At 42.0% G+C, this 23,875-nt stretch overlaps 1 protein-coding gene across 3 annotated transcripts; it reads left to right on the forward strand.

Annotated features, from left to right (window-relative positions):
- The first annotated feature begins 827 nt into the window (after positions 1-827).
- On the forward strand, positions 828-23,571 carry LOC306641625 (uncharacterized protein). Of its 3 annotated transcripts, none has more exons than XR_013758220.1 (2): positions 828-1,484; positions 2,735-5,807. XR_013758220.1 is itself a non-coding variant. In XM_079106817.1 (2 exons), exons 1-2 carry the CDS (start codon positions 879-881, stop codon positions 23,461-23,463), a joined length of 426 nt encoding a protein of 141 aa, XP_078962943.1. In that variant the 5' UTR covers positions 830-878; the 3' UTR covers positions 23,464-23,571. The 3 variants fall into 3 exon arrangements, 2 of the variants coding, with proteins under 2 accessions (XP_078962943.1, XP_078962944.1); XM_079106817.1 differs by lacking the exon at positions 2,735-5,807 and adding an exon at positions 23,406-23,571 and having other exon boundaries at positions 830-1,246; XM_079106818.1 differs by having other exon boundaries at positions 831-1,246.
- The last annotated feature ends 304 nt before the right edge of the window (positions 23,572-23,875 follow it).

The raw sequence follows: 23,875 nt of genomic DNA on the forward strand, positions 1-23,875 counted from the left end.
TCTTTTCAATTGTGGTTTTACAGACGCAGAGCCACTGGGCCATTATCTTCACAGGTTGACATTTTTCTTTCTTGCAACATAAAGGCCAACAATTTTTACTGTGGAGTCTTTGCCAGGCTGCTCCACCTGGCACCTTGGGGCTGGATGTTTAAGGCCTTTTGTTGAACAGCTCAGTGACTTTCTGGGATTTCCACGGTCCTGTTAGCAGACGCTGTGTGTCTTTCCTTTCCAAGAGGACAGGGAGAAAGCTGCCTCTGGACAAGTCGTTGGGCCCCTTCCACAGGGTGGGGACTAAGTTGAAAATGCGAAAGCTTGCCAAGAAAGAATGGCTCTGTTCCAAGGCAAGCATGGGAATTACCTGCTTGTACTGCCGAGGTTTCTTCGTGTCCTGCCTCTTGGGCACAGGGTATCCACGTGTCACTTTTCCCTCTCCACTTTGGGTCAAGGGACCCCCACTTCCCTCAGTATCGCGGTGCAGAGAGTGCCATTCAGGGATGGGATGTTCCGCGGAGGGATCAGAGTTGGGAACAGCCCAGGCCAGCTCCAGGAGGAGGCCGGAGGAGGGGCAGAGGCGCCCGACGGCCAAAGGCATCCGTGTCCCAACCCCGCGCGACTCGGCCTCCCGGGTCTCCTGCAGCTGCGGACGCTCACCTCCCTGGACGAGTCGACCTTGAGCTCGCTCCTCCCTGTGGCAAAGCCAGGCCACCTCTCAGGGCTCCCGAAGGCCTCCTAGGTCCCGGGAGGCTCCGCCCACCACCAAAGCCACGCCCAGCGACCCAGCCCGCCCTCTGGCCTGGCCTCGCGCCCTCTGCCGGGTACCCTCTGAGCTTTATCGTTAAATGGGAGACCTCGGGTTCCTGCGGCAGTGACCCTTCGGGATGCGGCAAGGGTCCACGTGTGGAGGGAGAACGCAGAAAACTCGGAAGTTTGTGGCGCGGGGAGCTGGCGCCCTGCATCCAGGGGAAGGGCCGCGGGAAGCAGGCGGAGGTCCTGCGGCGGCCCCTGTAGACCCCAGATATGCCCACCGAGATCCTCCAGACCAGCACTGCCCCTTTCCTTCCTCTTCCTGTCGTACAGAGGAGCAACCCAACACTTCAGCGGACCCCGAAGCGTTGTCCGAAGACCTGAAGTGTCCAAAGGCACAGCCAAGTGGAGGAGGAACTCCGTCCGTGCTGACTCCCAAGGCAGTGCTCCTTCCACTGCGCCACTTCAGGGTAAAATGTGAAGATCTTCAGAACAGATTTCGGTCAGCAGATGTTACTGTGTTTGGGGGCTGGGCTGGTTTGAGGAAGGAAGTTCTCATTTTGTTTGCAGAATGCAAGAGAGGACAGACCCTTTGTGTCCTGTGAGCCTGGGGTTCCTTCTGTCCTAATTGCTCTTTTCTTTTCCTACCCTCCCTCTGATGCTGGGATTTGCCGCACTTTCAGGAAAAGGGGCATGTCAAAGGAAAGAAACGACTCCCTGGAGGCTGGTACAACCCAAAGGTTAGAAAGAGGAGATTAATCAGAAAGGGGTGGAATGCTTTCTGGGGCGAAGTTCAGTTCAAGGGCAGAAATGGTACTGTCTTGAGTAAGTCTGTGAAAGGGGGGAAGCCCAGTAGGACACACATAGGACCCTTCCCTTTACCTGCCTTTGGGAGCTGGGGTGTAATCCCAGAGTGACTCCCACTCCACATTTACTGCCTGGGGGATCTTGGTGATATGATCAGCACGGTGGGAAAGACAGGTGTAAAACAAAGCCTGGCACTTAATTACAGCGCACGGATCTCATTATAGAGTCTTCTCAGCTCCCCTCTTGGCTGGCAGCTTGAAGCTGAGTGACAAATTGCCTCAAGTAGCTCTCAAAGGTCTGTATGCAGAGAGGATGAAACTACCTCCTGCCTCCCCCAACCTCGTGTGGGGAGCTGTGGGATGAAGAGGGTGCTTACATTCTGGTGTTATGCAGGGTAGAGGGGTGAGGTCTGTAAGGGCACCAGGGGATAGTGAAAGCTGGGAGTCACAGGCTGCCAGGACATGACCTAATGACACCTTGCTGGGCAATCCCAATGTTCCTGTTTTTGTCAGTAGAACCAAAGATAAGATGGGAGAGAGTTTCATGCAGGCCACCGTTTGCTCCCTTCATAGGAGGACACTGCCAGATCAGCATGGCCAGGCTTATCGTAGGAGTGCTGTGGCCTCCCAGGACCACCCAAAGCCCTTGCCAAGTGTGGCACCTGGCTTTGGATACTGATTCCAGTTACTGGGCTTCCTAGATTCATGTTAGAATTGGAAGGACCCTTAGATCCTGTCTACCTGGCATGTCTCATGTCATGATGGATGAGATATCATCCCAGGAAGATGACAACTTCCACCTGAATAGCCATGACAGCTTAAGGTCTTCTCATGTGTGACCCTGGAAGTGAGCTTCCATTATCTTTCTCCTATGGGTTCAGGGGTAGGAGCTGATGACCAAAGCTTTGCTGATCAGGGACAGAGGGGTTCTTGCTTTTTTTCATCACTAAAATCCAGAGTTGTTCCCACATCTGCAGTGCACAACATGGTGCTCACAGGAAGATCCCTCCCAGAGGTTCGTGTCAGTCTCCTGTTTTAATCATTCAGCGGCTTCCTTATACATTGATAAAATCCAGATTCCAGATGAAAGCCCTGCAGTCTGTCCCCTGACAGTTTCTCAATTTTTGTGTCCCCTCCATTCCCACCTCCCAGGCTAACCTCACCAGCTGCGTTTGCTTGTTTAGGGTCTTCCCACATGCTGCTCCCATGTGCTGGAATGCTCTTTCCCCATGATATTGCATGGCTCACGCCTATGCAGTCTTTCACGGCACCTTTAACATCATGTCTTCAAGAGAAGTTCCCTAAAACTCTACAGATGGTCCCTGATTTATGGTAGGTATCCTTGTGGGTTTTTTTTTTTAATTTTATTTTTTTGCATTAAGAATGGTCTGAAAGTGATTTGCATTCAGTAGAAGCCATACTTTGAGAATTGAGTTTGTATATTTTCCTGGATTATCCATATTTGGTAGAATGTTCTTTCACAATGCTGGTCCATGGCGGCAAGCCACAGCTCCCAGTCAGCCATGTGATCACAAGGGCAGACAACCAATAACCTACAGTGTTCTGTGTTCCTGAGTTCTGATGTTCAATACATTGGATGTATCAAGTGCATATCCCACTCATGATATTTCAGTGAGTGATGGTTTATTGGGACACAGCTCCATCGTAAGTCAGGGAGCATTCGTATATAAATTATATCTCTCCTTGTAACCTGTTCTCTTTACAACTCTCATTTCTATTTATAACTTTGTATTGATACATTTATGGCTCAAGGTCAGTCTCTTCTTCAAAGTTATAGATTTAATAGACTGTAAGCCTTATAAGGGGAGGAGCCATACCTGATTTGCTCACCTTAAATCTAGAATCTGATAAGTGTTTCCCAATACATATTTGTTGGGGAATGAATGATACTAGCAATCTTCATTTTAAAGGATACAAGTAAAACTCAATGAGTTTGTGACATAAGCATCAAGGACTATTTCTATTAAAAAGTGATGAGCAAAACAAGATTCAGGAAAATACAAATATTAAGGTTTATTAGGTACTTCCCAGAGCCATTCGTTCAATAATCATATATTAAACTTCCACTATATACCTTGTGCTTCTTGCCAGGAATGCAAATCTGATTAAGATCTGACTTTTGCTATCAAGGAGACTGTAGCCAGTGGAGGAGTTGACATATAAACACATGGTTATTCAACAAATGCTACAATACATAGAGATCTACCTCTGCCTGGAAACTCCCACTTTTGGGAGCAGATGCTGCAGATGTTGTAGGCAAAAGATGATGATATGACTCAGGAGGCTGAGGCAGGAAGATTACAAGTTCAAGATCAGCCTCAGCAAATAAACCAGGCCTTCAGTTGTTTTAGGGAGACCCTGTTGCAAAATAAAAAATAAAAAGGGCTGGGGATGTAACTCAGAGATAAGATGCTCCTGGGCTTAATCTCTAGCATCAGAAAAAAAAAAAAAAAAAAAAAAAAAGATGATGACAGTCTCCTCAGCTGGACAGGGCAGAGGAGGGCATTCTGGGCTGGGAAAGAGTAAGAATTGTGACTTGTTCTGGGAACTGCTAGTGGTTTGGAAAATGCATGTAGGTTGTGTAAAGGACTGGAATGGTTCAAGAAGTAGGTAGGCACATGCATTAACTGATTTAATCCTCACCATAACCCTATGAATCAGTATTATTATCACTCTTGTTTTACAAATGTGGAAACTAAAGGAGAAGAGGTTATAGAACCGACACAGACTTATGTGGCTAGTAAATGACAAGGCAGGATTTGAGCTCAAGTACTTAGACTCAAGAATCCATGATCTAAACCACTATCTTATTGTGATATTGTGATAAGGACAAACTGACAAAGTCCCTAGTCTCATGGCACTTGCATTTTGGCATTGGAGATGTAGAGAAGACAGATTTCCATTGTAGAATCAGAAAAAGTCAATCCCTGCAAAGAGCAAGAGATGGTAGGGTGATTTCACAAGATCCTGGGCTTTGTGATTGGGGGACGGTTGTGCCAGTCATGGTGTTAGGAAATACAGGGTGGAGTGGACTTGGATGGATGAGTTCTGTTTGGGGAGACAAGAAGATCACTGTATGAATTTCAAGGTAGTAGTGAGAATCAGTGTCAACAGTTCTAGAAGTCAAGTATGAAAAGAAGTGAAATTTTCTCATTGGATATGATAAATTGCAGATGTGTAGTCAGAATTTTGAGTTGATCCCCAAGATCACATGTTCTGGTTCTGGATACCCTGTACCCTACCCTTCCCTCAACTATCATGGGCTAGTTACTCCCTCAGTCAGTCAATGTTCTAGAAGATCCCAGCTCAGCAGACTGTCTAGAAATTCACCTTCAGACTTTAGAGAAGCAGTCATGCTTTGGATGGCACACAGAGGGGCCCAGGTGGGTAGGAGCTGAGGGCAGTCCTAGGTCACCACTTAGCAGGAAAACAGGGACATCAGTTCTACAATTAGCAAGGAAAATCATTTGGTCTTTGTTTTTGTAGGACTGGCTTATTTCACTTAGCATTATATTCTCTAGTTCTATCCATTTACCTTAATGCCATAATTTCATTTCTGCAAATGTCATAAATGGATGGAATTGGAGAATATCATGCTAACTGAAATAATCCAATCCACCCCAAAAAGACTGAATGTTTTCCCTGATAAGTGGATGATGATATATAATGGGGTTGCGGGAGTGAGAGAAGAATGGAGGAACTTTAGAGTACATAGAGGGAAATGAGAGGGCGGGGGATATGAAAAATGGTGGAATGAGACAGACATCATTACCCTATGTACATGTATGACTACAGGAATGATATGAATCTACATCGTGGACAGCCATAGAAACAAAACGATGTACCCCATTTGTGTACAAGGAATCAAAATGCAGTCTGTAAAAAATAAGTAAGCAAGGAACTGAATTATTTCATCTCCAGATTCTGAAAAGAATGAAGCCCAGCTGAAACCTGATTTCTGCCTTATAAGACCCTGAGCAGAGAACCCAGATACCCAAGCCTGGATTTCAGACCCAGAGAAATTGTGATATAAGAGATGGTATTGTTTTGAGTCATTAAATTTCTGGCATTTGCTGTGCAACAGTGTAAAATAAATACAGTAGGTGGCCAATGACCTAATGGTAGAGAGAGCTGGTCCTTGAGAGAAGCTTGTGCAGGATTAGAACACACTCTCCAGGTCCCTGTGGTCCCTCTGCCTGGACTCCCTCCCTCATGTTGCTGCTTGACAGATTTGGCCAACTCAGTCATTATGTCCACCATGTGCTGCCCATAGCATGTTATTTCTGCCTTGGTCGCACTTTCCACCTGGAGTCCACTTTGATCTTGTGCATTGCCCCTGCCAGGCCGTGAGCTCCGAGAAGGCAGGACTCTTTCCACAGTTTCCTTGTCTCCACCTTTATGCCCTCAGCCCTTGACTCTGGTGATGACACATGGTGAACGCTCAAGAATGTTGGCTGAAGGCGTGAACCAAACAATGGTGAAGCCTCCTGTCCCTTCTTTATGCCCGCTAGAGTCAAGCTTTGTGGGTATAGGGAGTGGACTTCCTCTGTGGCATCTTTGGGCTTATGGAGTTCTGTGCTGCCACTGTCCTTTAAGGTAATTAGAAAGTCCTAGAAGTCCCCATGGGTTTTCCCTTCTCCAGGGCCAGTTGGCTACATACCATTGAAAAGGAGCCTATGGGGAGGGCAGCTGAGATGGCTCTGTCTAGGGACAGTCTCAGAGATCTCAGGAGTAAATATTTTCAGTAGTCTCTTGGTCTGGGTGTTTTATAGCTCTTCAGGATTGTCAATTATTTGAGGGCATGAAACAGTTGGAGGACTCAGGGATATGATAAAACCTGTGTAATTCCAGTTTTATCACTGAACTGCAGAGGAAGTTCACCTTTGGCCAACACTTTAGGTTAAGAAGGACAATCACTGCTTGCTCACACTCTGCAAAGGTGAATCAAATTGATCCATTTCATTCAGTGCTAGATTTCAGTTTTCTGTCCTTTTGGAAATGCCTTTCATTGGATCTTAATTGTTGTCTTTTCCTTCTCTCCTCCTCCTCTTCCTCCTCTCCTGCTCCTCCTTCTCGTCCTTTTTTTCTGTTTCTCCACTTCCTTTCTCTTTCTACTGAAACAAATTTTTTTATTTCCAGGAGATTGGTGCAGGCACACCTGAGTTACCAGAGGCATTCTTTGATCTATGTCCTTCCCTTTGGTTCTAGATACACTCTGGCTGTTTCTTCCTGGACACTTCCGTTTCCAGTCTCCCTACCCCACCCGCTCCAAAGTCCCAGTCAAGGTGGACCACCTTCTCCTTGTCAATGAATGCCTAGCAGTTGGAGTAATGGAAGTTCACCCCCAGGGTCCTCCTAGCTGAAGTCAGTTTTGGGCACAGCTGCAAGACTGCTAAGATGGCACTGTAGGGCTGTGCATTCTTTAGACTTCTCAGCTGGCCAAGGTTGTGGGCCAGAGGGAGGCACGCGTTAGCAGGGAGTGCAGGTGCTTTTCTTCCAGCAAGGTTTAATTGTGCTTCCTGGTAACTCCAATGAGAAACCGAGATGTTCTCCTTTTCCTTCCTCTTCTGTTCATGCCACGAACATGAATCATTCTTTTCTTTATCTTGATCTTCAGTAAACTTCCAGCTTTTGTGTCAGACAACTTGTCTCTGAAAATCCTGAGGAAGGCCTGGAGAGATCCTTGAAACACACACCACCAACCCTCATGTTCCCCTCAAGGAGTGGTAATAAGGTTAAAATGTGGCTCCCTGAAGGGCGAAGGCAGAGTTTGGAAAACATGATTGGACTGCAGGTGGGCTCTGGCAGGGTGTTGGTAGGAGCCTCTCCCTTAGATGAGCTATTATGAGGCTCAGGAACCTTAGGTTGTCTGGGTCTTGGGGATATTCTGCCCACCATGACCAGTGGCCTCATGGCTGTGCACCATCTCCTTTACTGTGGCTAATGGGGATGTGGTGGTGAAGAGGGTGGAAATAGACTTGATGATCCTCACTTCACTCACACTTGACTCTCTTCTCAATAATCAAATTGCAAAATAACCTTAGGAGGTATTGCAACTTGGATTCCTCAAAGACCACACTGTGGGAATTGTTTTTGTTTGTTTGTTTGTGTTTAATCCATTTGGCCTAGAAACAGTCTGACTCCGTTGCTGGCCATCTCCACCAAGCCGTCTCCTCTCCTGGTTTCTGTAACACTTTGGTCACTCCTGACCTTTTCATCACAGCTCCTCATGAGCCCCAGAAATCTTATTCTTTCTCCTCAGGTTTGTGTTGGGAGTGGGTTGGGAATTGAACCCAGCACACTTTGCCACTGAACTACACCCCCCAGCTGTTTCTATTTTTTATTTTGAGACAGGGTCTTGCTAAGTTGCTGGCCTTGGACTTGCAATCCTCCTGACTCAGCCTCCTGAGTCTCTGGGATTCTAGATGTGTGACACTGTGACCAGCTCTCTGGTTCTTAAGCCTCCCTCCCCACCTCCATGACCAGGTGGTCCCTGAGTGCTGCCGTCTTGCAGTTGGGCCTTGTTGAGGCCACCTGGAATGAGTGCTGCACTTCCTGCAGTGAGCAGGTGCAGGGGTTGATCTCGCCTTCCTCTGAGATTTCTCTCAGGCCAGTTCTTTATCTCTTGTCTCATCAATGCTGCCCTGTCCAGGTCCTCCTCTCAGGCCCTCCTCTCTTTGTTCACTCTTTTATCATCTATTTGTTGAATCTCCACTCACTGGCAATGTGAGTTGGAGAGCCTACTAGATCTGCATTCCAAGCCCAGATTCTCTTATTTCTTAGCCTTGTGACCTTAGGAACCCATCTGCAGTCCAATTATGTTTTCCAAAACTCTGCCTTTGCCCGCAGGGAGCCACATTTTAACCTTATTACCACTGCTTGAGGGGAATGTGCGGGTTGGTGGTGTGTGTTTCAAGGGTCTCACCAGCCTTCCTCAGGATTTTCAGAGACATGTTGTCCGACACAAAAGCAGCAAGTTTACTGAAGATCAAGATAAAGAATAATTCTTTAGAGTGATTTTCAATCACTCTAAACCTTATTTTCAGATCTATAAAATGGAATGAATAATGTCTACCTTCTCAGGCTGTCATCAGATTAAACAAAAACAACACATGTGTATTAGAGTTCTCCAGAGAAACAGGATAGATGATAGATAAATAGATAGATAGATAGATAGATAGATAGATAGATAGATAGGAGGGGGTTTATTAGGGAAATAGGCTCGTGTGATTACAGATGCTGGTAAATTCCACAATGCAACATATGTAGCCTGCAAAACCATGGAAACTGATAGCATGATTTAGCTCAAGGTCAAATGCCTAGAGACCAGGGAGCAGATGGTGTAACTCTCAGTCTGAGGCCAAAGGCCTGAGAACCTAAGGGGCCACTGGTGCAAGTACTGGAATTCAAGGTACCAAGAACCTGGAGTTCTGATATCGAAGGAGAGGAGAAGATGGGTGTCCCAGGCTGCAGGAGAGAGGGAGAAGTGGGAGGAGGCATCGAGAAAGAGAGAAAGGAGAGAGAGAGAGAATAGAAAGAGAATTTGCCTTTCTTTTTAACTTTTTGTTCTGAGTCTTCAGCCAGTTGGATGGAGCCCATCTATATTAGGCGGAGAAGGATTTTCCTCATTCAGTCCACTGATTTAAATGTCATTCTCCTCCAGATATACCCTTCCAGATATACCCAGAAATAATGCTTTGCCAGTTATATGGGTGTCCCTTAGTCCAGTCAAACTGACACCTGAGATTAACCATCTCTGTGTCCCTCACCTAGCAGAGGTCTGCACACAAGGCCTAGCTGTTGCTGTTGCCAAGGGCCAGCTGCTGGTTAGGAGTGCAAGGAGTCTGACCATTACAAGAATGAGATGGACACACACAGAAGCAAGTATGATTAAGTGCTGTAGCTGCAGCAGGAGTCATGTGCAGGGGATACCTGGAGCCCCCAGCACCCACCTGGGAAGAGTCAAGAAAAGCCTCATATAGGAGCAGCAGTTGTGTTGCTTCTTGAAAGATAGCAGGCTGAGCCACATTTTCCTGACTCCACCACAGCCAAGTCCCATCTTTCCCCACTGGAGAGTGCGCAGACCTCCTTGTTATGGGGTGCAACTTAAGAACAGACCGATCACCACTGAGAAGTCCAAATTTGAGAGTCTTTATTAAGCTGGCCGGCTGACTGTCTCACACAATGCCCCCCAAAAATGGCTATTGGGAGAACAGTCCGACCACATGGTTGTAGGGGTTCTTATACCAAAAATTACATTAATCTGTTGTTATGATTCAAAATTACACATTAACATCATGAGATCATTGACAGAGGGGGAAGTGGGTCAAAATGACTCTTACCTTGGTACAAACTAATGAATGGTTACTAACATCCACACAATCACTGTTTACATGGTACATTGTTTAGGAGCAATAGGAATCAAAAGAGAGCAATTCTTTACTACATAGGAGTTGCCATTGTATATTATTAAACATGTCACACCAAGTAACTGATGATGGGCACAGAGGCGGGGTGTTCCCATTGGAGAAGCTTATTTCCTACATAACATGGAGTCTCAGAGCAAAATGGAGCCTGTTTAGTCATTTCCCTTAGAGTCTGGCCTACAACATTCTCATGGAGCCAGATCTGTCAGCCCATCACACTTCTAATTGGTCTCTACATTGTTTCTCCTGCTCCTCTTCAACTCGTTCTTCATGAGCAGTCAGGGTGACCTTTTAAAGCATAATTCATATCATGTTATCCTAGTATTTAAAGCCTTCCAATGGCTTCAACTAGCATGTGGGATACAATAAAAACACCTTTGCATAGCACACAGAGCCCTATGCAAATGGCCCCTGCTTTCTCCAAGCTCCTGCTTCTCCCCACCTACAACCACAGTGTGCTGCAGCCACACTGGAGTCCTCTCTGTTCCTCTTCACAGTCTTTGCTCTGCAGTATCCTCTACCCAGATGCCTTCCCCAGGGCAGCTCCTTCTCACCCGCGGGCCCCAGCTCAAACCTTAACTCCTCTTGGAGTCCTGTCCTGCCCACTTCCCTAAAGCAGAGTCCTTCACCTTTTTCCCCTTGCCTTGTTTTCTAATCAGCACCTTATTTATTCCCCTTTCCTGTCACTTATTACTATCTGAAATTAACTGTGTATTCCTGGGTTTATTTGTTTGGTGCATATTTTTCCTACTCAGTCTTTAAACTCCTTGTCCATCGTGTCTGGTCTTTGGTTGATGTTCAGTGAACACTTGTTGAGTACATTGATATTCAACAAGGTTGGAGTCATGGGACCTTTCACACCTCAATCATTGGCCTCTTACCTTGCTCTGGTCCAACTCTGAAACAATCAAACTTTCTTAAGATCCCCTGTCTTCATGTCACTTCTCTTGGATAATGTCTGTTGTGTCTAAAATTATTCTTTTTTATTTTATTTAAAATAACTTGTTCTCCATTTCAAAGATGACATCTGTTTATTGTAGAGAGATTGCAAAATTTAGAAAAGGAAGAAAGGGAAAGAAATCACCCATAGTTCTTCCATCTAGTTATAAGCATTGCTAACTTTTCTCTGAGATTCTTTCCAAGCTACTTGCTGTGAATATTTTAAATGTAATCATCACATTAAGAAATGATTCTTTTCTGATTATAAAAGTGTACATTCAACTGTAGAACATTACAGGAAATGAAAATGTAAAGAAAAAAATTTACCCAGATTCTTCTACATTCTTGCTTTCTGTTTCTCTGACATTGGTTCTGATACAGTCCATCCATGGCATCCTATCCATCAGAAATGTACCCAAGTCTATTTCACTCTGTCTGCCCTACCTCTCTTTCTGGACAGCAGACTATGGTGGGCACTACAGTGTTGGCTCTTAAAACAGATTCTGGTGCCAGAATTGCTTGATTTGATTGCCAAGTTATGCTACTTACTAGCTGTAGGACTTTGGATGAGTTACTTAGCCTCTCAGGGCTTCAGTTTCCTTGTCTGTTAAGTGGGGGGTTATAGTACTTACCTCACAGAGTTGTCAGCAGTCCTCATGTGCAGTGTCCAGCACTTAAGAAGTGTCAGCTATTATTACTCTCCAGTTTCATTTCATGCCTTGGAGCAATTCCACTGCCACCTCATTTTGTATCCCCCACTCAGTAAACTAAAGCCAGACATTTGAAAAAATTACCATTTGTATTCTCACCATCCACTCTAAGGCTCATCAAGGTAACTGTCTATTATACAGAGATGTTTCCTCATGACAACAGGATTCTGTTGCTTGGAAAATAAAATTCATTTTGGTCTTGCTTTCTCCTGCTCTCTCAAGTTCTCTTTACATGGCATAGAGGCACTTTGTACATTACTTTTAAAGAATAGTTAACATAAGAATATTCACTCGTCTTGTCTGATAATATGAATAGAGGTTGATAATGTATTTCCTTTTTGGTATTTTATTACTTTAAAAAAATGGAGCTAGAGGTGTAACTCAGGAGAGTATGCGCAAGGACCTAGGTTTGATCTTCAGTACTTAAAAAAATTTCAAAACCAAAAATTTTATACCACTGAAGATGTAGAAGAATCATGATTCAAGTTCATTATTTCTATTATTATGTGGCCATATTTAACATCTTTTTAAAAATGGAAAGCAGGAAGAAAAGATTGTTAGTTTAGTAATTCTCCTGGCGTAGCCTTCTCCCTTCTACCATGTTAATTGTGTGTTATTGTTCGTAATGCTGGAACAGAACAACAGAAGTTATTGTTTTCCTTGTCTGTCAAGCATGGCAAGAGATACCACTGCAATTATGGAGTGATGCATATGGCTCAAAGCCACACCTCCTGGTGCTGGGAAAGATGCTTTAGCAGAAGAGAACATAGTGAGGTGACTACATGGCCAAGCTTTGCCCCGGGTAGACACATAATTAGATTGGATTACTAAGATTGGGATGTAAACCCAGCAATAAAGGATCTGCAAATACTTTTAGATGTGATTTCACCAGTCTTGTGTTTTAAATATATCTCTTGGTTGAATGAAACATGTTCATGTAATTTTTTCTATAAAAGTTATTTTTTTCCATGCCCATATATAAGAATATTTTTATGCTACATCTACATATCACAAACAATTTGGCTTGGAATAAAGTTATTGAATCCTTACTTTCTTCACTCAATACTGTCTCCGTATGAGCTTTTTTGCCCCTAATATTTAGTCCCACTGAAAAGTATGCAAAATAAAATCAGTTTTTTCATTTATAATGAAAATAAAATTTTCTTTATGTAGATCCTCCTGGGACTTTCTTAAAGTTCTTTATAATTAAAAACTAATTTAGAAAATGTTTCTGGAAATGAATCAACTCATTGATTTTTTTTTTCTTGAAATCTGGACCATGCTTTTATTCTTCTTACTCAGGTTTATTATCAGTTATATAACATGTTCTTTAATTATATCTTTGAATATTTCTTCTATTTGTTGTAAGGCCTTCTTTAGGAACACCAGTAATTCCTATGTCAGATCACATGGGAATGTTGTACCATTCTCTTTAACCTCTGCTGCTTGGAAAATCGCTATGGGCTGATTTAAATGTTGAACTCAGCTAACTCCATTTTGTTCAGACACTTCACCCTGAGTAAAAATCAGCCCCCTTTTCTTTCTTTGTGAGTACACTTGCATAGCAGCTAACACCTCTGCCTTTCCCCTCTGTCACCCTGAACTTGTAGAATGTAAGTTTGCTCCTCTGAACATGCACTGATAATTCTGAGCAACTTGTTTATGTAACCTGTGGTTGTAACTGCCACCCTCTCTCCCCCTTTCCTTGTAGTTTTCCAGCTTTTAAGCAGCAGTTGACCCCCAGGGGGTGTTGGAGACTGCAGAACTGTTTGCTTTCTGCTTCCCCAACCCTGGCCAGAATAAATCCTTTGTCTTTTGCTTCAGAAGAACCTGAAGTTCTTATTTGGGATATTGAAATAGTGCCTTAATAAAATAAAATTCATTTTTGCTTTACTTTCTCACTCACACTGTCTCAAGCTCTCTTCACATCTGCCTGCATATCTGCTATTGTCTTTCTCATAGTATTTGTTCTTTTACTTTCTAGAGTGTGTCTCGAATTTTTCCTCTCCATTAATGGTTTAGTAGAGGATGGTTAATTCCGCTTGGTTCATTCCCAACATATCACTACAAAATATCATCAAGTAAAAAATGTGAAATAATAATATTTATGTTGGGCATGGTGTACACACTTGGAATCTCAGCAGCTTGGGAGGCAGAGGCAGGAGGATCACAAATTCAAAACCAGTCTCAGAAAGTAGCAAGGCCCTAAGCAGCTTTGCAACACCCTGTCTCAAAATAAAAAATAAAAAGGGCTGGGGATGTGACTCAGTGATTAAGCACTCCTAGGTTCAATCACTGGTGCCAAGAAAAAAAATCTAGTACCGACCCTCTTCTTTATAACCTCAATATCATGATCACATCAAAGATTTAATAATTCCTTAATATCTGAATTCAGTCCACATTCAGACTTCCTCAGTGGTTGCCAAAGTGTCTTTTTTTCTTCCAAACCAGATACAATGAAGGTTTCCAAGTTACCTTTTGTTGTTTTGCCTCCAGTGTCTTCATACAAAGTGCCTGCCCCTGCCACCACCGCACCCTGTCTGTGTTAATTCTAGACTGTCCCACCTCCTGGAATAGTCTGATTATTTCCTCTTGGTGCGCTTACCTTGTTCCTCCTTCCCTGCATTTGCTACAAAGCAGAAGCCAGATATAAATGGAATCACGTGGAATAGGATCTTCTGAATCTGCCTGGCTTCTTTCACTTACCATAATGTCACTACACGGATCAGTGGTTCCTTATTTTAATTGATGAATCATATTTCAGTGTGTGGATGCACCATTTGTTTATCCATTCTCCAGCTGAGGGACATTTGGATTATTTGTGGTTGTTGGTGCTTGGGGATAAAGCTGCTAAAAATTCACCTATAGGTTTTTATGTAAACATAGGTTTTTATTTCATTTAGCTAATAAATGCCTATGAGAGGGCTGTTGGGTTGTAATATAGTGAATGTTTAACTTTATAAATAACTACCAAATTGTTTTTCCAAAGTTACTAGTAGTTTTCTCCCCAACCATGTACAAGAGCTCTGGTTGCCCTCACCTCCCTGTGCACATGACTGGGCAGTCTGATTTTAGCCCCTCTAATCTATGATTTCCAAATGGCAGTTTTAATTTGCCTGTTCCTAATGATCAGTGATGCTGAATGTATTTTCATGTGCTTATTTGCTATCTGTGTATCTTCTTTACTAAACTGTCCAAATCTTTTGTCTGGTTTTTAAGTATATTTTTTTCTTTTTTTTGAATATTGAGAGTTTCTTATATATTGTGAATTGAAGGTCTTTGTCAGGATATTTCAAAATATTGTCTCCAAGTCTATGTATGACTTGTAATTTCATTTTATTATTAACAGTATCATTTGCACAGTGAAAATGTTTAATAATGATAAAGTCCATTTGTAAATGTTTTTCTTTTACAGATTATTACTTTTTGTGTTGTAGCTAAGCATGTTGTCCTAACAAGTTCACAAAGATTTTCTTCATTATTTTCCTTCAAAATTTTTATAGTTTTACATTTATGCCCACATTTTAAGGTTAAATTAGTATAAGATGTGAGGACTAGGCAAAGTTTGCATTTAGTCATTATTCTTTGCATGTAGTCATTACAGCAAAATTTGTTGAAAAGATCATGCTTTTTGTCTTTACACCTTTGAAAAAAATAATCAATTTTCCATATTGCATGGGCCTATTTTGGGACTGCATTCCACTGATCTATGCACCTGTTCACAAATGCTACACTTTTTTGATCACTGCAGCCTTAAAGTAAGCCTTGAAATCAGGTAGTGTTAGTCCACCAACGTCATTTTTGTTTTTCAGAATTGTTTGGCCATTTTGTTCCTTTACCTTTCCATAAACATTTTAGAATCAATTTGCCAATATCTACAAAATATACTGTTAGAATTTAGATGAAATTGTATTGAATCTTTAAATCAGTTTGAGAAGAATTGTTATCTTAATAATATTGGATTTTACAGTTCATAAATATGGTATGTATCTTCATTTATTTAGGTCTTTTAAAAAGTCTTTTGCAATAACATGAGATTTTTCAGCATGCATGTTTACATATATTTTGCTAGATGTATAGCCCATTGGGGATAGAATCCAGAGCAACTGTACCATTGAGCTACATCTCCATGCATTATTACAATTTATTTTAAGCCAGAGTCTCAATAAGTGGCCAGAGCTGACCTCAAACTTGCCATTTTCCTGCCTCAGCCTCCAGAGTTTCTAGGATTACAGGTGTGTGCCACCACACCCAGCTCTCTCTTCCTTTCATTCTTTTCTTGATGCTATTGTGCATGGTAGTTTAATTTTTTTTAAATTTCTGATTGTTCACTGTCAATATACAGAAATAAAATTGATTTTTGTGTATTTACCTTATATTCTTTATCCTGCCAACTTGGTAAACTTGTTTAAGAAGATTATGTATCTTTAAAAAAAAGTAGAAAGTAGAAGCAGATTCAAAGGTGTGATTAGATTCTGCTCAAATATTTTTGACAAGAATATTTATATTTGTCAGCTTATCGTTACTGTGACCAAAAGACCAAGAGATCCAACATGAACAACTTTGAGGAGGAAAAGTTTATTTTGGCTCAGTTTCAGAGGTTCAGTCCATGGCTGGGTAACTCTGAGCTCTGGGCCTGCAGTGAGTGAGACAGAGCATCATGGTGGAAGGGCATGGAAGAACGTAGGAGGAAAGCTGCTCAGTTCATGGCAGCCTGGAGGAGGCGGGGGGGAGAGAGAGAGAGAGAGAGAGAGAGAGAGAGAGAGAGAGAGAGAGAGAGAGAGAGAGAGAGAGAGAGATACCAGGGATACAATATAAACTCCAAAGGCATGACCCCAGTGATCTACTTCTCCCAGCCACATCCTACCTGCCTGTAGTTACTACTCAATTAATCCATTTAGTGGATTAATTCACTGATTAGGTTACAGTCTCAATCTAATGTTTTCACCTCTGAACATTCTTGCATTGTCTCACACAAGATTTTGGTGTACAACTCATAACCAAACTGTGGCAATACTTCATAGTGATGCTATATTCTTTGTATATTTGTATATTCCTGTTCCAATATCAATGATACTAAGTTTGATCATGTGGTGGAGGTAGTAACAATTGGGCTTTCTTTTTTTTCCCATTTTTTTTATTAAAAATCATAAATTTACATAGGGCAATGTTGTTTGATTCATTCTGTTACTTTTTCCCTTCCCCCACCCCTCCCACCCCTTTTTTCCCTCTATACAGTCCTTCCTTCATTCTTACCACCCTCCTTATCCCTAAACCTAAACCTAAACCTAACCCTAATGCTAACCCCTCCTACCCCCCATTATATGTCCTCATCCGCTTATCAGCAAGATCATTCATCCTTTAGTTTTTTGAGATTGGCTTATCTCCCTTAGCATGATATCCTCCAATTTCATCCATTTGCCTACAAATGCCATAATTTTATCATTCTTCATGGTGGAGTAATATTCCATTATATATATATATATATATATATATATATATATATATATGCGCCACAGTTTCTTTATCCATTCATCCACTGAAGGGCATGTACGTTGGTTCCACAATCTGGCTATGGTGAATTGAGCAGCTATGAACATTGTTGTGGCTGTATCTCTGCAGTATGCTGATTTTAAGTCCTTTGGGTATAGGCCAAGGAGTGGGATAGCTGGGTCAAATGGTGGTTCCATTCCAAGCTTTCTGAGGAATCTCCATACTGCTTTCCAGAGTGGCTGCACTAATGTTCAAACCCACCAGCAATGAATGAGTGTACCTTTTTCCCCACATCCTCGCCAACACCTATTGTTGCTTGTGTTCTTGATAATCAACATTCTAATTGGGGTGAGATGGAATCTTAGGGTAGTTTTGATTTGCATTTCTCTTATTACTAGAGATGTTGAACATTTTTTCATATATCTGTTGATTGCTTGTACATCTTCTTCTGTAAAGTGTCTGTTCATTTCCTTAGCCCATTTGTTGATTGGATTATTTGTATTCTTGGTGTAGAGTTTTTTGAGTTCTTTATAGATTCTGGAAATTAGCGCTCTATCTGAATTATGAGTGGCAAAGATATTCTCCCACTCTACTCTCTTCACATTACTGATAGTTTCCTTTGCTGAGAGAAAGCTTTTTAGTTTGAATCTATCCCAGTTGTTGATTCTTGCTTTTATTTCTTGGGCTATGGGAGTCCTGTTAAGGAAGTCTGCTCCTAAGCCAACAAGGTGAAGGTTTGGACCTACTTTTTCTTCTATAAGATGCAGGGTCTCTGGTCTGATTCCGAGGTCCTTGATCCATTTTGAGTTGAGTTTTGTGCAGGGTGAGAGATAGGGGTTTAATTTCATTCTGTTTCATATGGATTTCCAGTATTCCCAGCACCATTTGTTGAAGAGGCTATCTTTTCTCCATTGCATATTTTTGGCCCCTTTGTCTAGTCTGAGAAAATTGTATTTATTTGGGTTTGTGTCCATGTCCTCTATTGTGTACCATTGATCTACCTGTCTATTTTGATACCAATACCATGCCATTTTTGTTACTGTTGCTTTGTAATAGAGTTGAAGATCTGGTATTGCGATACCCCCTGCTTCGCTCTTTCTACTGAGGATTGCTTTAGCTATTCTGGATTTCTTATTCTTCCAGATGAATTTCATAATTGCTTGCTCTATTTCTGTAAGGTACATCATTGGAATTTTAATTGGAATTGCATTGAATCTGTATAGCACTTTTGGTAGTATAGCCATTTTGACAATATTAATTCTTCCTATCCATGAACATGAAAGATCTTTCCATCTTCTAAGGTTTTCTTTAATTTCTTTCTTTAGTGTTCTGTAGTTCTCATTGTAGAGGTCTTTCACCTCTTTTGTGAGATTGATTCCCAAGTATTTTATTTTTTTCGATGCTGTTGTGAATGGGGTACTTTTCCTAATTTCTCTTTCTGAAGATTCATCACTTATGTATAAAAATGCATTGTATTTATGAGCATTGATCTTGTAACCTGCTACTTTACTGAATTCACTTATGAGTTCTAAGAGTTTTCTGGTGGAATTTCCAGGTTCCTCTAAATATATAATCATGTCATCAGCGAACAGGGATAGTTTGAGTTCTTCTTTTCCAATTCATATCCCTTTAATTTCTTTGGTTTGTCTAATTGCTCTGGCTAGAGTTTCAAGAATGATGTTGAATAGAAGTGGTGAAAGAGGGCATCCCTGCCTTGTTCCAGTTTTTAGGGGGAATGCTTTCAGTTTTTAACCATTTAAAATGATATTGGCCATGGGCTTAGCATAGATGGACTTCACAATGTTAAGGAATGTTCCCACTACCCCGATTTTTTCTAGTGTTTTGAGCATGAAGGGATGCTGTATTTTATCGAATGCTTTTTCTGCATCTATTGAAATAACCATGTGATTCTTAACTTTTAGTCTGTTGATATGGTGAATGACATTTATTGATTTCTGAATGTTGAACCAACTTTGCATCCCTGGGATAAAACACACTTGATCATGGTGCACTATCTTTTTAATATATTTTTGGATGCAATTTGCTAAAATTTTGTTGAATTTTTGCGTCGATGTTCATTAAGGATATTGTTCTGAAATTTTCTTTCCTCGATGTGTCTCTGTCTAGTTTAGGTATCAGGGTGATATTGGCTTCATAGAATGAGTTTGGGAGAGTTCCCTCCTCTTCTATTTTATGGAATACTTTGAGAAGTATTGGAATGAGCTCTTCTTTAAAGGTTTTGTAGAACTCGGCTGAGAACCCATCTGGTCCCGGACTTTTCTTTGTTGGTAGGCTTTTGATGACCTCTTCTATTTCATTGCTTGAAATTGATTTATTTAAGTTGTGTATGTCCTCCTCGTTCAGTTTAGGTAATTCATATGTCTCTGGAAACTTGTTGATGTCTTCGAGGTTTTCTGTTTTGTTGGAGTATAGGTTTTCAAAATAGCTTCTAATTATGTTTTGTATTTCACTCGTGTCTATTGTGATATTTCCTTGTTCATTCCGAATTTTATTCATTTGAGTTTTCTCTCTCTTTCTCTTTGTTAGTGTGGCTAAGGGTTTATCAATTTTGTTTATTTTTTCAAAGAACCAACTATTTATTTTGTTAATTTTTCCGATTGTTTCAATTTCATTGATTTCGGCTCTTATTTTAACTATTTCCTGTCTTCTACTGCTTTTGGTGTTGGTCTGCTCTTCTTTTTCTAGGGTTTTGAGCTGTAGTGTTAAGTCATTTATTTGTTGATTTCTACTTCTTTTGTTGAATGCGCCCCATGAAATAAATCTTCCTCTAAGTACTACTTTCATAGTGTCCCAGAGATTTTTGATATGATGTGTCTTTGTTCTCGTTTACTTCTAAGAATTTTTTTATTTCCCTCCTGATGTCTTCTGTTATCCATTCATCGTATAATAGTGTATTATTTAATCTCCAAGTATTGGAGAAGTTTCTGTTTTTTATTGTGTCATTTATTTCTAATTTCAATCCATTATGATCTGATGGAGTACAAGGTAGTATCTCTATCTTCTTGTATTTGCTATCAGTAGCTTTGTGGCATAAAACATGGTCTATTTTAGAGAAGGATCCATGTGCTGCTGAGAAGAAAGTGTATTCGTTCTTTTTTGGATGGTATATTCTGTATAAGTCGGTTAAGTCTATTTTGTTGATTGTTATTGGGATCTGTGGTTTCTTTATTCGATTTTTGTTTGGAGGATCTATCCAGCGGTGAGAGAGGTGTGTTAAAATAACCTAGTATTATTGTGTTGTGGTCTATTTGATTTCTGGAATTGAGAAGGATTTGTTTGACGTACATGGATGAGCCAATGTTTGGGGCATAGATGTTTATGATTGTTATGTGTTGCTGATTTATGCTTCCCTTAAGCAGTATGTAATGTCCTTCTTTATCCCTTCTGACTAGTTTTGGGTTGAAGTCCACATTATCTGAAATGAGGATGGATACTCCAGCTTTTTTGCTGTGTCCGTGTGCATGGTATGTTTTTCCCCATCCTTTCACCTTTAGTCTATGGGTATCTCTTTCTATGAGATGAGTCTCTTGCAGGCAGCAAATTGTTGGATTTTTCTTTTTAATCCAATGTGCCAGTCCATGTCTTTTGATTGATGAGTTCAGGCCATTAACATTCAGGGTTATTATTGTGATATGATTTGTATTCCCAGTCATTGGACTCATTTTTGTTTTTTGACATGATTTTGTTTCTCCTTTATTTGGCTATTCCTTTAGGCTAGGTCCTCCCGTTGCTGATTTGCATTGTTGTTTTTCATCTCTTCCTCATGGAATATTTTGCTGAGAATGTCCTGTAATGCCGGCTTTCTTTTTGTAAATTCCTTTAGCTTTTGTTTATCATGGAAGGATCTTATCTCATCGTCAAATCTGAAAGTAAATTTTGCTGGGTATAAGATTCTTGGTTGGCATCCATTTTCTTTCAGGGCTTGGTCAATGTTTTCCAGGCCCTTCTAGATTTTAGGGTCTGGATTGAAAAATCTGCTGATATTCTTATTGGTTTCCCCCTGAATATAATCTGATTCTTTTCTCTTGCGGCCTTTAAAATTCTGTCTTTATTTTGTATGTTAGGTAATTTCATAATAATGTGCCTTGGTGTGGGTCTGTTGTAATTTTGTATATTTGGAGTCCTATAAGCCTCTTGTACTTGGTTTTCCATTTCATTCTTCAGATTTGGGAAATTTTCTGATATGATTTCATTGAATACATTGTTCATTCCTTTGGTTGGTTTCTCTAAGCCTTCCTCAATCCCAATAATTCTTAAATTTGGCCTCTTCATGATATCCTATAATTCTTGTAGATTCTGTTCATGATTTCTTACCATCTTTTCTGTTTGGTCAACCTTGTTTTCAAGATTAAATATTTTGTCTTCAATATCTGAGGTTCTGTCTTCCAGGTGTTCTATCCTATTGGTTATGGTTTCTATGGAGTTTTTAACTTGGTTTATTGTTTCCTTCATTTCAAGGATTTCTGTTTGTTTGTTTTTTTCATTATCTCTAACTCTTTATTGAAATGCTCTTATGCTTCCCGTATTTGCTCTTTTAACTGTTGATTGGTGAAATCATTTAATGCCTGCATTTGCTCTTTCATCTCCTCATTTGCTTCCCTGATTGTTTTAATTATGTACATTCTGAACTCCCTTTCTGACATTTCTTCTACTGTGCTGTCATTGGGTTTTATTGATATAGTATCTAGGTTTGTTTGGGACATTTTCTTTCCTTGTTTTCTCATATTGGTCAGATGTCAGTGGGATTCTGAGATATTGCAGATTTCCTCTATTGGCTTATAGTGTCCCTGTAGATTTCCAGTGTATCACCTACCAGCCTTCAGTAGCCTGAAGTCTTGAATTAACTTGATAATGCAATGCTTCCGAAGAAAGCTGCCCCTAGCCCACTACTGGTTCCAGGGAGAGAGACCTGGACACGTCTCTGGCTGCCTAACCCTGGTCTCAGAGGCTGCTTGCGGGTCGGAGGTCTCCGCTGGCTTGGGGACTTGTAGCTGGCTCTGTGTAGAAAGGCTCTCACTGGGCGGTCTGCTCCGAGAAGCTAGCCTAGAAAGGCGCTTCCCACCAGAGGGAGCTGGGCTGCTTGGGGAAGTCCCTGGTTGCCCTGTGCTGGTCTCTGAAGCAACCCGCGGGGCAGGCCGGGGCTGGCCGCACGCTGGTTCTGTGCAGAAATGCTCTCACTGGGGGGCCTCCTCCACGAAGCTGGAGAATCTGGCCCTGTGGGAGGAGCCCACCGCCAGAGTGCTCAGGGCTGCCTGAGGGAGACTCTAGCTGCCCTGCCCTACTCTAATAAGCCACCCGAATCTGGGCCTGCTGCCCAGCTGTGCTTCACTGAGTGCGGGAGACTCACCCCATGGTTCTATTTTAGTCCGAGTCTCCCAATGCCTCCCCTTCTTGAATCCTGGGTTCTGGAGCGACTGGAGATGCAGTCACCCGCTATTCCGCCATCTTGGATCACCCCGTGGAAAAATCCTGCAGCTGGAGGGGTGCAAGGCTGCCCAGAAAGGTCTCTGGCTGCCCAGCCCTGGTCCCAGAAGCTGCTTGTGGGTCAGAGGTCTCTGCTGGCTTGGGGACTTGTGGCTGGCTCAGTGTAGAAAGGCTCTCACTGGGCGGTCTGCTCCAAGAAGCTAGCCTAGAAAGATGCTTCCTACTGGAGGGAGCCGGGCTGCTTGGGGAAGTCCCTGGCTGCCCTGTCCTGGTCTCTGAAGCAACCTGCAGGCGGGCTGGAGTTGGCCACGCGCTGGTTCTGTGCAGAAAGGCCAACAATCGGGCTTTCTATTGTGAAGCTCTATTTTCTCCTTGAGATTTGCAGGTGATCTTTGGGGAGATATTTGCTACTAATGTGATTTTTAAATCTGCTACTACATGCTTGATTTCTCTGTATTTTGTCTTATCTTCCTTAGTGTCCAGTATATCTGCTATCTTTTCATCACAGATCATTTCCCCTTTCACTCTGCATTATGCAGGCCTCTCTTTTTGGCTCCTTTGGAGAATGCCAAGTCCTGTTCCCAATTTTCCCTTTGGTTTTTGTAGAAAATCACTTCCAGAGATCTGAATGCTAAGTCTTTCACATGATGGCTCCTTAATAACATAACAGCCTGTATTCACTGGTCCTGTCTTGAGCTCTGGTTTACTACTCAGAGCCCCAGGGATCCACCCACACCTGGTGTATGTCCACAGATGGGTGTACAGTTCACTGTGACAACCCTCTATTTGTTCCTTTAACTATTGCCAAATTTTCTTTCCAGATCTGTCTTTGGGCAACAAATCGAGGAGCAGAGCCCCCAGCCCAGTCCCCACATCTAGTAGTGGCACTCTCCTCCATCCCATGGGCTGATGCAATCTCTTCTTCAGCCCCGGCTGCCTGCTTCTCTGATATTCCAAAATGAGAGTCCTTCTGTCTGTGTCCAGGTAGATATTCTCCTGTCTGCCTCTGACTGGTCTTCTCCATCCAGTTCTACAAACTCTGTTCTAGTGAGTGCCCACCCTCCTCCATCTTCATCAATATTGCAGTGGGGAGCGGGAACATCATGTCAGCAACTGACATCCAGGCTAACCTGGATTACTTCTGTATGACTGTGAAGGCCCTTGGGAGCCCAGTTCCATTTCAAGTCCATTTATTTCCACCATTCCTGGGCCCTTTCCAGGATAATGTCTTTGCTGTGTTCCAAACACCAGATTTATCCTTACTTTCTTCAGTTGGTCCCTTTCCCTTGGC

This window comes from Sciurus vulgaris, assembly GCF_902686455.1.
Source record: "Sciurus vulgaris genome assembly, chromosome: 12".
NCBI lineage: Eukaryota > Metazoa > Chordata > Mammalia > Rodentia > Sciuridae > Sciurus > Sciurus vulgaris.